General features: G+C 41.3%; 1 protein-coding gene across 1 annotated transcript; it reads left to right on the plus strand.

The window, feature by feature from the left end:
- The first annotated feature begins 5,742 nt into the window (after positions 1 to 5,742).
- LOC145821764 (uncharacterized) lies at positions 5,743 to 6,459 on the plus strand. The gene is made up of 3 exons (XM_082918327.1): positions 5,743 to 5,835; positions 5,931 to 6,272; positions 6,370 to 6,459. The coding sequence occupies exons 1-3, from the start codon at positions 5,743 to 5,745 to the stop codon at positions 6,457 to 6,459; spliced, it is 525 nt and encodes a 174-aa protein (XP_082774453.1).
- The last annotated feature ends 7,884 nt before the right edge of the window (positions 6,460 to 14,343 follow it).

The raw sequence follows: 14,343 nt of genomic DNA on the forward strand, positions 1-14,343 counted from the left end.
CAGGTAATGGTTCTGTGCTTAATTTGGTTATACTGTACATCTATCTAGTCTGTGAACTTCATAACCATAGCTAATGCAGTTCTGCTATCATTTCATTATATGTAGTTTTTGCATTTTCTTTCAAGGAGAGCATATCTTACAATGTTCCCAACATGTAGCGTGCGAGGCATTTAAGTATTTACGTTACCTGGTTGATCTTTGCTGGTGTATTTGTGGAAGTAATTTGTAGTATGGAAAGTAATTGGGCCTCCATATATATAGATAGAAAAGAAACTTGGACTGGGCTTTCTTATTCTACTTTGTTACATAAGATTATGTATGTGATGTTCAAGATTATAATATACAGAATAATGATCCATTTTTATTAAATAATTTTTGAGACAATATACTTGATTAGTGTGTTTTTGTATAACTCATCTATCAAGTTCATAAATAATGCCGCATAGTATTATGGAATACTAATAATTTGGAGAATTCTACCATACACATCCATTTATCATATGCATCATTAGTTATGTCATTTTTTTTTTCTTTAGTTATGATGAATTATCTTCGTTAACTATGATATTGTTTTAGTTAAGACTTATAAGATCTTTGGTTGTGCCTCATGTGGTGTTTGGTTATGATTTATTTATTTTTTAAGTTATGACTCAGAAAGTATGAAATTATATCATTTTTTATGTTCTCCTATTAAATCGGTAAATAACTAACTAGGATAAGACTACCTACCTATTTCAGAGAAATTGGATGGATAGGTATCATGGTACATGAATACGTAGGTATTATATTTAGAGTTACTTTGATGAGATATTTTTGTGGATGTGTACAGATGATGGATAAGAGTTGGATCGATTTTCCAAATAGGATGTCGAGCGAATACATTAATGGGATTGATGAATTCCTTGTGTTTGCCTACACCAATAGGGTTGAAGGTTCGATGATCAGTTGTCCGTGTAGGAAGTGTGAGAATCGATACTATTTTGTACGAGAGGGTGTACGGGAGCATCTGATTTTGAATGGTTTTTTTAAAAAATACAAACATTGGATTAATCATGGGGAATCTTACGTATCTCTGCATGGTAATCGAGAGAATGAAACATTAGCTAATTCAGACATTGGGGATGATATGATTGGAATGATACAAGGGGCTATGGGAAATCCACATGCCGATACAAGTGTTGAGGGTGATGAACCACAGGGGCCTGATCCCCATGCATTTGAACCCCAGCTCGGTCCAAATGCAGAGACTGCAAAGTATTTCAAACTTCTTCAAGATGCACAAAGTGAATTGTATCCGGGTTGTCAGAAGTTCACATCTTTGTCATTCATTGTTCGACTTTTACATTTGAAGGTGCTTAATCAGTGGACAGACAAGTCTGTTGACATGCTGCTTGAGTTATTGAATGAGGCGTTCCCATTGGGTGTGAAACTCCCAGACTCATATTATAAAGCTCAAAAGGTCACAACAGATTTGGGCTTCACGTATGAGACGTGGGATGCATGTCCCAACAGTTGCATGTTGTTTCGAAACGAGGACGCCAATCTTGATAAATGTGTCATATGCAACAGTTGTAGATGGAAATCAAATGGTGATGGTGGTTCAAATGGTCCTAACAAAGGTGGCAAACGAATAGCTGCAAAACAGATGAGGTATTTTCCTTTAAAGCCAAGGTTGCAGAGGTTGTTTATGTCATCCAAGACGGCCAAGTTAATGAGATGGCATGCAGAGGAACGAACTGATGATGGTGTCTTCAGGCATCCTGCTGACTCCCTTGCATGGAAAGATTTTGACCGTCGAAATATTGAGTTTAGTAATGATTGCCGAAGTGTAAGGCTTGGCTTAGCATCTGATGGTTTTAACCCATTCAGAACGATGAACATAGTTCATAGCACTTGGCCTGTTGTGCTCGTTCCATACAACTTGCCGCCATGGATGTGCATGAAGCAACCATTTCTAATTTTAGCCGTGCTTATTGACGGCCCAAAAGGACCTGGTGACAAGATTGATGTGTACATGCAACCGTTGATTGAGGAGTTGAAAGAACTATGGAATGAGGGTGTGTCAACATTTGATGCATCAACAAATCAAATGTTTCAAATGCATACAGCTTTACTGTGGACAATTAGTGATTTTCCTGCATACGCAAACTTGTCAGGATGGAGCACTAAAGGCGAATATGCATGTCCTTGTTGCAATAAGGAAACTACATCGTGTTGGTTGAAGCATAGTAGGAAACAATCATACTTGGGTCATCGCAGATTTTTACCTACTGGCCATAAATTCCGGAAGGATAAAGTATCATTTGATGGTACTCGGGAAGTCCGACTCAAACCCAAATTGTTGTCTGGAACTGAGATGTTGCTACAATTAGAATCTGAGGGTATTTTAACCCAATACAAGAGGGATGACCTTAAGGAGAGGCATAGGAGACAGGTAGAGAAGGAGAAAGCTGGACATCGCACCCACAGTTGGAAGAAAAAGAGTATCTTTTATGAATTGCCATATTGGGAGCACAATCTAATAAGACACAACCTCGATGTGATGCATATAGAGAAGAATGTTTGTGACAATGTGTTGTGGACAATATTAGGGGTTGCAGGAAAATCGAAGGATGGCGTTAATGCTCGGCGTGATTTACAAGATATGAATATTAGAAAACCCCTACATTTGCAGTTAAGAGGGTCGAATAAAGCCTATTTACCAGCAGCACAATTCACGATGACCAAGGATGAGAAAGATTTGTTCTTGAAAGTGTTGAAGGAAGTAAGAGTTCCCGACGGCTATTCATCCAATATATCACGTCGTGTGCGCTCACATGATAGAAGTATTGGGGGTCTTAAGAGCCACGATAGTCATATTCTGATGCAACAACTTATTCCATTGGCTATTCGAAGATCGTTACCGAAGAATGTAATTGAACCCTTGATTGAATTGAGCAATTTCTTTAGACAATTGTGTTCAAAAGTGAATCGTGCGACGGATTTGCAATATATTCAAGATCGTATCGCTATAACACTTTGTCATCTAGAGAAAATATTTCCTCCGAGTTTTTTTGATATAATGGAGCACTTGCCTATACATCTAGCTGATGAAGCCTTATTGGGTGGAGCAATTCAGTTTCGATGGATGTATCCAATTGAGAGGTATCTTCTTACTTTGAAGCAATACGTGCGTAATAGAGCTCATCCTGAAGGATCAATTGCTAAAGGATATCTTATGGAAGAATACCTGAATTTTTGTGCACAATATCTCAATGATGTGGAAACCAAATCTAGTCGACCCGTGAGGAACTATAGTGGTGCTGATAATTTAGGTCATGCTATTGGTGAAAACACAAGCTTTTATCTTGATAATACTTCTTGTGTACAAGCTCATCGGTACATCTTATTCAACACAAGCGCGGTTCAACCATTCATAAAGTAGGTTAAGTCACTCACTCAATATTTTATTATGTTTTATTGAATTTTCTACAAAATTTTTTGTATTGCTAAAATTTCAATCTACACAGCGAACACCTTGAAGTACTTAAGCTCAAAATGCCTCGTGTTGACGATCATCAGCTTCGGCGTGAACATTTTGAAACTTTTCACATTTGGTTCAAGGAACATGTATGTATTTAACTCTATAGATTCTAGTTACTTAAGTCGAACTACATTTTAAATTTTACATTTTCGTGTAAAATAGGTCCAAAATTTGCGAAGCACTACTGATGTCATATTTTCTGAAGAGATTATTCTATTGGCAAATGGTCCTCATAACTTGGCAAGGAGGTTCAACGGGTATATACTGAATGGGTTTCGGTATCGAGTAAAGGCCACGGATGATCGTCGAGCCACACAAAATTGTGGTGTAGCTTTGAAGGCAGATACCATAAGTTATGCTAGTCGAAAAGACAAGAATCCTCGTGTGGGGTCTGTGTACTATTATGGACAATTGACAGATATTGTTGAGATTCGATATTCTAATGAGAAGAAACATGTGTTGTTTAAGTGTGATTGGATTGACAACATTCACGGAAAGAAAGAAGATGTCTTCAATTTCACGTTGGTGAACTTCAATCATTTGTTGTACCGAGATGATCGAATTACCAATGAACCTTTCATCTTGGCGTCCCAAGCAGAGCAGGTTTGGTATGTTGCAGACCCATTACAACCAGACTGGCAAGTCGTGGTGAAGATGTCTCAAAGAGGTTTATTTGATATGAGTTCGACTGATCCACAAATCGAGCCATACATGAGCCAACAATTGGAAGAAAATATAATGTTTCGTGATGAAGAAGTTGGTTGGGTGAGGGAAGCCGCAGAAGGGGAAACAGTTGATGTTCAAATAGGCTGATAGTGGTGGAAACATTAGTAATTCAATTAAGGCCAAGGTTGTAGTTAATCATCAATTTCTTAATTTACTTTGTCTTTGTAATTGTATTAGTTCAATTAATGTCATATTATAGTTGACGACAAACCATTGTCTATGTTTCTAATGTCAATTAATGTTATATTGCTTGCAGATTATTATGGGAAGGAAGAGGAAGCCTGATCATTCCCGGCGCATGATGTCTGATGTGCTACATAACAGGACATCAGTAGCACCACCATCAGAGGAGGCATCACATCGGCCACTATCGGAGGGGCCTTTAGTGACACCACAACAGCTACCATGTACTCAGCCTCCACGCCTACCATCGGTGCGTCCACCATCAGTGCCACCACAGCAGCTATCATCATCAGCTTATGACCCATCCGCAGGTATATAAATTTTGAAAATTATTTAAACATACATTTATTTGTGCTCATTATATATAACTTGTTTATTCTCATTGTATTTTGCAGACCCTTCGACTTCTTCACAGCCCACCTCAGGTTTATGTGATATGATTTGTATTCACATTATTTAAATTTGCATTTGTTTATTACCATTGCATATTGTTTATTGTTATTGTATCTCACAGGTCATGTTAGTTCTTCATCAACCTCGACTAGGCGTGGTAGAGGATGTGCCAAAGGCATTAAAGAGTGGGGTACTGGTAAAAAGCTAGACATACAATTTGATGGAAATTACTGCCCAATAGGGGATAACGTGGCTAAGTTAACTACTCAATTTGGCATTATTGTGCGGAATGGTAACATTGTTCCTCTTACTTTTCTTGACTGGAACAATGTGCCTGATGATATTATTGATGCTATTTGGAAGGATGTGAAGGTAAAAGTATATTTTTGTCCACAAATTCGAATTCCAAAATTGTGTTATTATTATTTAAACTTTGAAATTGTGTTTTATAGGACAATTTGAATATATGTCCAGAGGAGTACAAGCCAATCTGCATGAAAAACTGCAACAGCATATGGAAGGATCACAAGAACAAGCTTAAGGCTAAGTATTTCAAGCCTAGAAGTTCTGATCCTAATCTGAAGGATGATGTTCCTATGCACATTGTGCCAAGCCAGTGGGAAGAACTTGTGGAGTATTGGCGTACTTCCGATGCTGAGGTATACAAATAAGTTATATTTATGATATGTAAACATACAAATCATATTTACATACTCACATTTGTCGAACCTATTATAGAAAATCGCAAGTAGGAACGCTAAAAATCGGCGAGCTCACGGCATAGCTCATACCACAGGGCATACTACTTTCTCTCAGATACGACATGAGGTTTACATTTTATTGTTATATTTTTGTATATAAATAAACATTGTATATTTACAAATTATTTACATTCTAATTTTCATATTTCTAAAAAAATGCAGATGACCAGTAAGGGGGAGTCTACTGATAAGATGAATGTTTGGCTTATGACACGTAGAGTAGATGACCCAGAGGTTATTCAGACCTTGGTAGTTTCCAAACACCTTTGATTGTATTTAAAGTTTATTTTTTGTGTGTCAACCATCTTAATTTGGCATATACTTATATGTCTTATTCAATACAGGAAGAGTTTAATCGTCAACTCTCTATGCTACCTGAGGATGGTCGGACTTTGGAGGCTAGGAATGCCATTTTCCATGAGTTGATAGGTCATGACGGACATAGATATTGTCGCACATACGGGAGAATTGTGCCTCGGAGAGCGGTGTATAAAGATGGTGCTGGGCCATCACAATCAACACCCCAACCATCGACTATTGATCAGATCACGCAGAAGGTTCGTGCAGAGCTAAGGGATGAGTTGAGGGAGGAGCTGCGAGCAGAGTTCTCTACACATTTACAGCAGATGAGAGCTGAGATGATGGCCTTAGTGTCACAGGGGGCAAGTGTGGATCCCAACAGACAGGTTCGATATAAATTAAATTGTTTGATAGTTCAATTTTCACACAAGATTATGTATAAAATTCGAATATGATTACCACATTATGTATTGACTATCATAGGTTCCTGATGCATCGAGTGGCCACCGGGCATTTAGGGAATCTGCAGAAGACGAGAATCCATATACACCACCACCAGAAGATCAGGTATAAAATGTATCTTTGCATTCTAAGCTAAAATGTATCCTTGCATAATTTAGACATTCTAAGTTAAAGAGAGAGTTGTGGGAGAAAACGGGGCTCGAATCGGGTTCCCGGTTTGGGAGTTAGAGCCGGATTTCACTTTTGGCAAACTAGTTCTTTAAGAAACTTGAATTCGAGGTGTGAACGCCCCAAAATCACCAAACAGCGTCGGTTTAGCACGAAACTTGGCACACGCGACCGCCTAGGCACGAGAGACTTGTGGGAGAAGACGGGGCTCGAATCGGGTTCCCGGTTTGGGAGTTAGAGTCGGATTTCACTTTAGGCAAACTGGTTCCTTAAGAAACTTGAATTCGAGGCGTTAACGCCCCAAAATCACGAAACGGCGTCAGTTTAGCACGAAACCAGGCACACACGACCGCCTAGGCACGAGAGACTTTTGGGAGAAGACGGGGCTCGAATCGGGTTCCCGGTTTGGGAGTTAGAGCCGAATTTCACTTTAGGCAAACTAGTTCCTTAAGAAACTTGAATTCGAGGCGTTAACGCCCCAAAATCACGAAACAGCGTCGGTTTAGCACGAAACCTGGCACACACGACCGCCTAGGCACGAGAGACTTGTGGGAGAAAACGGGGCTCGAATCGGGTTCCCGGTTTGGGAGTTAGAGCCGGATTTCACTTTAGCCAAACTAGTTCCTTAAGAAACTTGAATTCGAGGCGTTAACGCCCCAAAATCACGAAACGGCGTCGGTTTAGCACGAAACCTGGCACACACGACCGCCTAGGCACGAGAGACTTGTGGGAGAAGACGGGGCTCGAATCGGGTTCCCGGTTTGGGAGTTAGAGCCGGATTTCACTTTAGGCAAACTAGTTCCTTAAGAAACTTGAATTCGAGGCGTTAACGCCCCAAAATCACGAAACGGCGTCGGTTTAGCACGAAACCTGGCACACATGACCGCCTAGGCATGAGAGACTTGTGGGAGAAGACGGGGCTCGAATCGGGTTCCCAGTTTGGGAGTTAGAGCCGGATTTCACTTTAGGCAAACTAGTTCCTTAAGAAACTTGAATTCGAGGCGTTAACGCCCCAAAATCACGAAACGGTGTCGGTTTAGCACGAAACCTGGCACACACGACCGCCTAGGCACGAGAGACTTGTGGGAGAAGACGGGGCTCGAATCGGTTTCCCGGTTTGGGAGTTAGAGTCGGATTTCACTTTAGGTAAACTACTTCCTTAAGAAACTTGAATTCGAGGTGTTAACGCCCCAAAATCACCAAACGGCGTCGGTTTAGCACGAAACTTGGCACACACGACCGCCTAGGCACGAGAGAATTGTGGGAGAAGACGGGGCTCGAATCGGGTTCCCGGTTTGGGAGTTAGAGCCGGATTTCACTTTAGGCAAACTAGTTCCCTAAGAAACTTGAATTCGAGGCGTTAATGCTCCAAAATCACCAAACGGCGTCGGTTTAGTACGAAACTTGGCACACGCGACCGCCTAGGCACAAGAGACTTGTGGGAGAAGACGAGGCTCGAATCGGGTTCCCGGTTTGGGAGTTAGAGCCGGATTTCACTTTAGGCAAACTAGTTCCTTAAGAAACTTGAATTCGAGGCGTTAACGCTCCAAAACACCAAACGACATCGGTTTAGCACGAAACCTGGCACACGCGACCACCTAGGCACGAGAGACTTGTGGGAGAAGACGGGGTTCGAATCGGGTTCCCGGTTTGGGAGTTAGAGCCGGATTTCACTTTAGGCAAACTAGTTCCTTAAGAAACTTGAATTCGAGGCGTTAACGCCCCAAAATCACCAAACGGCGTCAGTTTAGCACGAAACCTGGCACACACGACCACCTAGGCACGAGAGACTTGTGGGAGAAGACGGGGCTCGAATCGGGTTCCCGGTTTGGGAGTTAGAGCCGGATTTCACTTTAGGCAAACTAGTTCCTTAAAAAACTTGAATTCGAGGCGTTAACGCCCCAAAATCACGAAACGGCGTCGGTTTAGCACGAAACCTGGCACACACGACCACCTAGGCACGAGAGACTTATGGGAGAAGACGGGGCTCGAATCGGGTTCTCGGTTTGGGAGTTAGAGCCGGATTTCACTTTAGGCAAACTAGTTCCTTAAGAAACTTGAATTCGAGGCGTTAACGCCCCAAAATCACAAAACGGCGTCGGTTTAGCACGAAACCTGGCACACACGACCGCCTAGGCACGAGAGACTTGTGGGAGAAGACGGGGCTCGAATCGGGTTCCCGGTTTGGGAGTTAAAGCCGAATTTCACTTTAGGCAAACTAGTTCCTTAAGAAACTTGAATTCGAGGCGTTAACGCCCCAAAATCACGAAACGGCGTCGGTTTTGCACGAAACCTAGCACACACGACCGCCTAGGCACGGGAGACTTGTGGGAGAAGACGTGGCTCGAATCGGGTTCCCGGTTTGGGAGTTAGAGCCGGATTTCACTTTACGTAAACTACTTTCTTAAGAAACTTGAATTCGAGGGGTTAACGCCCCAAAATCACCAAACGGCGTCGGTTGAGCACGAAACTTGGCACACGCGACCGCCTAGGCACGAGAGACTTGTGGGAGAAGACGGGGCTCGAATCGGGTTCCCGGTTTGGGAGTTAGAGCCGGATTTCACTTTAGCCAAACTAGTTCCTTAAGAAACTTGAATTCGAGGCGTTAATGCTCCAAAATCCCCAAACGGCGTCGGTTTAGCACGAAAGTTGGCACACGCGACCGCCTAGGCACGAGAGACTTGTGGGCGAAGACGGGGCTCGAATCGGGTTCCCGGTTTGGGAGTTAGAGCCGGATTTCACTTTAGGCAAACTAGTTCCTTAAGAAACTTGAATTCGAGGCGTTAACGCTCCAAAATCACTAAACAGCGTCGGTTTAGCACGAAATCTGGCACACGCGACCGCCTAGGCACGAGAGACTTGTGGGAGAAGACGGGGCTCGAATCGGGTTCCCGGTTTGGGAGTTAGAGCCGGATTTCACTTTAGGCAAACTAGTTCCTTAAGAAACTTGAATTCGAGGCGTTAACGCCCCAAAATCACGAAACGGCGTCGGTTTAGCACGAAACCTGGCACACACGACCGCCTAGGCACGAGAGACTTGTGGGAGAAGACGGGGCTCGAATTGGGTTCCCGGTTTGGGAGTTAGAGCCGGATTTCACTTTAGGCAAACTAGTTCCTTAAGAAACTTGAATTCGAGGCGTTAACGCCCCAAAATCACGAAATGGCGTCGGTTTAGCACGAAACCTGGCACACACGACCGCCTACGCACGAGAGACTTGTGGTAGAAGACGGGGCTCGAATCGGGTTCCCGGTTTGGGAGTTAGAGCCGTATTTCACTTTAGGCAAACTAGTTCCTTAAGAAACTTGAATTCGAGGCGTTAATGCTCCAAAACCACCAAACGGCGTCGGTTTAGCACGAAACGTGGCACATGCGAACGCCTAGGCACGAGAGACTTGTGGGAGAAGACGGGGCTCGAATCGGATTCCCGGTTTGGGAGTTAGAGCCGGATTTCACTTTAAGTAAACTACTTCCTTAAGAAACTTGAATTCGAGGCGTTAATGCTCCAAAATCACCAAACGGTGTCGCTTTAGCACGAAACGTGGCACACGTGACCGCCTAGGCACGAGAGACTTGTGGGAGAAGACGGGGCTCGAATCGGGTTCCCGGTTTGGGAGTTAGAGCCGAATTTCACTTTAGGCAAACTAGTTCCTTAAGAAACTTGAATTCGAGGCGTTAATGCTCCAAAATCACCAAACGGCGTCGGTTTAGCACGAAAGTTGGCACACGCGACCGCCTAGGCACGAGAGACTTGTGGGAGAAGGCGGGCTCGAATCGGGTTCCCAGTTTGGGAGTTAGAGCCAGATTTCAGTCTAGTCAAAATTATTTACTAAACTATCTTTCTAATTATATAGTAGTCAATTTTTTTTTATATATTTTTCTGTAATTAAAATATTAACACCATTATATGGTTATTAATTATTTTTATCTTGGTTTTTTCAGATATTTCCTGAGTAGCAGTTTGCTTCTTGTGGAATGCGGGCGTACAAAGATTATTACCAACTTTTTTTTTTGTAACCCGTCGCAAACTTGTGAATAACATCAAGACGAAAACTTTTGGTTTTGATTTTGATTTATGTTATTTAAATTTGTGAATAACATTATGTATGTAGTATGCGACATTATGTAGTGGCATAATTTTTGTTTTTATGAATTTTTATTTCTGTATTTTATGAATGGAACAACATTATGAATTTATATTATTTGTCAACTTTTGTTTATGTATGTATTTATATTATTATGTAATTTTTGGATTTTTTTATAGTTATTTTTCATTAATACAGGTTATTTTAATTTTTTTAATAATTTCTCAACAGGTTTTTTTTATTTTTTTTTATTTTTTGAGACGGCATAATAACCCGTCGCAAAAACATTTTTGGAGGCTTTTGCGACGGCAGACATATTGTCGCAAAAGCTACGAAATTTAATTTAAAATAAAACCTTTAGCGACGGCTCAGGCTGCCGTCGGCAATAGTGTAAGCTACGACACTTTTAGCGACGGCCTTCTTGCCGTCTCAAAAACCTTTTTTAGCGACGGAAATACTAAGCCGTCGCAAAAAGTCAGATTTTCTTCCATTATTGGCGACAGAACATTGCCGTCGCAAAAAAGGAAGCCTCCCGTCGCAAAAAACAATGGCGACGACACTTACCGTCGCTAAATCCCTTTTGCCACCCCCTTTGTCGCGACCTCCCTTTGCCGTCGCAAAAAGCCAACTTACCGTCGCAAAAGGTATTAGCGACGGCTCACGGACCATTTGCGACGGCGTTTTGCCGTCGCAAAAAACACTTTTTCCTGTAGTGTCTTGTTTTCAATTCTTGAAAGGAAGATTCTTTTTCATCATTTCATTCAAATGGTTGTCCTTTGCGTGTCAGTTGGGTAAGAGGTACGGCTATTTTTGAAAAATCCTTCACAAACCTTCTGTAGGCTGCGGACTTCTGTTATATTTATTAGTGTAGGCCAACTTACAATTGCCTCTATCTTCTATGGATCTACCGAAATCCCATCTCTGTTAATGACATGCCCTAAGAAAACAACTTCATCCAACCAAAACTCATATTTCTTTAATTTAGCAAATTACTTCTTCTCTCTAAGTGTTTGCAAGACGGTTCTCAGATGCTATTCATGTTCAAGTCTACTCTTTGAATATATCAGAATGTCATCAATAAAAATTACAACAAATTCATCGAGGTAAGGCTTAAAAATGCTGTCGGGACATTAGTCACTCCAAACTGCATAACAAGGAATTCATAATGACCATACCTCGTTCTGAATGCGGTTTTCTCAATATCTTCTGCCTTTACCTTCAACCAGTGGTACCCGGATCTCAAGTCAATTTTTGAAAATACTTGTGAGCCCTGTAACTGATCAAACAAGTCGTCAAAACGAGGTAAAGGATATTTATTCTTTATCGTTACCTTGTTCAGATCACAGTAGTCAATACATAGGCGTAAGGTTCCATCTTTCTTTTTCACAAATAATACTGGTGCACCCATGGTGAAGTACTTGATCGGATATATCCTTTGTCAAATAAGTCTTGCAACTGTTCTTTCAATTCTTTCATTTCAGCAGTAGCCATTCTATAGGGGGTTTTTGAGATAGGTTGAGTGTCTGGCACAATATCAATAGTAAACTCTATCTCCCTGTCAACCAATTCTCCTAGCAATTCATCTGGGAATACATTTGAAAACTCGCTAACAATAGAGATACTGTTCATTTCAACATTCACAGATTGTTCAGACAATACACAACATAAGTAACCTGGGCACCCCTTCCTGATTAGTTTACATGCTTTCATTACAGATATCAAATCAAGTAGAGGCACTATCCCGTTACCCACAAACACAATTTCTTCATGCCTCGGTGGTCTAAATACAACCCATTTTGTTACACAATCAATGGTGGCACAGTATTTAGATAGCCAGTCCATGCCCAGGATTACATCAAAATGTCTAAAGTCCAAGGGTAACAGGTCTACATGCAAAGTAGCATTCCCAATACGTATATCACAAAATCGACATACAAATGTACACAATACAGATTCTCTAGATGGAACAGATACACACAACAAATATGACAATGATTCTAGAGGACTACTCAATCTAGATGCAAATGCATAAGTTACAAAAGAGTGTGTTGATTCGAAGTCAATTAACACAATAGCATCCCGATTACATATAGAGATAGTACCTAAGACAATGGTTTCTGTGTTCCATGTATCGCCCAAAACAAGCGCAAAAACTCTCTATTGTCTCACGATATCTCCGGTGGTAGTAGGCCTCGTAGTGTTTCCCAGTTTTGGGATTGATGCAGTTGAGCTAGCAGATATCTTTCCACTGGTTTGATTACAATCCCTAGCCATGTGCCCTGTTTTACCACACTTAAAGCAGACCTCTGATACACGGTAGCAAACCCCACGATGTCTTTTACCACATTGGTTGCACATTGGGGACGTATCTCTGGAAGAATTTGAAGTGCTTGAGGAGCCCATATTTTGTTTCTTTGAAAGCCTTTTCTTTGAAAAGAAGCCCTGCCTTTTACTTTTCTAATCAATTGATGATTTGGTCTGCCTAGCTATGTTAGCTTCTGATATTATGGCCTGGTCTAACATCTCAATATAGGTCTCTAGCTTGAGTACATTCACCTTCTATAAGATATCATCTCGAAGCCTTCCTTCAAAGTGCCTCGCTTTCTTATAGTCGGTATCGACCATATGTGGTGCAAATCTGGCCAATTCAGTAAACTTGGCCTCATACTCAGTTACGGTCATACTGTTTTGCTTAAGTCCCATGAACTCTAACACTTTTCTGTCACAGACACATTGGGGAAAGTATTTGTCGTAGAAAATTTCCAAGAATCATGCCCAACCAATATCTTTATTGCTTTCACGCATTAACATCCACCACCTTCTTGCTTCATCTTCAAGTGTAAAAGTGGTTAGCAATACTTTTTGCGTTTCTAGACAATGAAACACTTTAAATAACTTCTCTATACTAAGGACCCATGCTTCAGCCTTTAGTGAATCCAATCACCCATGAAACTGTGGTGGTTTCATTTTCTTAAACTCTTTGGTGAGAGCTCTTATTTGGTCATCATTCTATAGATCCTGTACAGGCGGTACTAGAGGTGGAGGCGAAGGGTGTGGCTATTGCCACTGTTGTTGTTGCCTCAATGTTTCTGCCATTTTCTGTATTAATCTTTCCATCTTATCCATTTTGGCAGTAGATGACTCATTTCATTCATTACCTCTTGTTCTCACCATTATCTGATTAAACTTGCATTATTCTTTATACAAAAATGTTCACAAGTATGCATATACAATAGAGCATACATATTCAAGTAAGTCACAATGCAAGTGTAGACACCCCATTTTTGACTGGCCTTAAGACTTGGGCACTACTGATTGCTTACTTAGTGATGCAGGCTATGCTATGCAAAGGTTCGATTCCTTCGACAAGAGGAGAGTCAAATCCCAACCTTACACCTCATTTTGGACCAAAGCTATTTTGAATGGTTTTTAGACCTCAAAACCCTCTCTTTCAAAATATTTTTGAAATAAAGTTCCTACAACGTTCCGAGGCTCACATTTCGTTAAATGTTGCGCTTTTCGGTAAACCGAGCGAGGACAAAGTGGAAATGAATGAAAGAGAGATGAAATCTTTGAAAAATATCTCAAAATACCTTGTTTATGGATTTGGAGTTGAAGAAAATGAGAGAGGAGAGAAGAAAACTAGTTGAGGAGAAGTTCGGCATAAATCCGGGTAGGATCGAAACTGAGCGGCTTCACCAAAATAGGCATAACTTTTTTCACAGTTGAAATTTTGATGTAAGG

Source organism: Camellia sinensis, chromosome 3 (assembly GCF_055761805.1).
Source record: "Camellia sinensis isolate YWXY chromosome 3, ASM5576180v1, whole genome shotgun sequence".
Taxonomy (NCBI): domain Eukaryota; kingdom Viridiplantae; phylum Streptophyta; class Magnoliopsida; order Ericales; family Theaceae; genus Camellia; species Camellia sinensis.

Excerpts from the sequence above, each read along its gene's own strand:
- LOC145821764 (XM_082918327.1), top strand. The coding sequence starts at position 5,743 with ATGCAGATGACCAGTAAGGGGGAGTCTACTGATAAGATGAATGTTTGG. Across the intron at positions 5,836-5,930 it reads CAGAGGTTATTCAGACCTTG|GAAGAGTTTAATCGTCAACT; the intron begins GTAGTTTCCAAA and ends TATTCAATACAG. Across the intron at positions 6,273-6,369 it reads GTGTGGATCCCAACAGACAG|GTTCCTGATGCATCGAGTGG; the intron begins GTTCGATATAAA and ends TGACTATCATAG.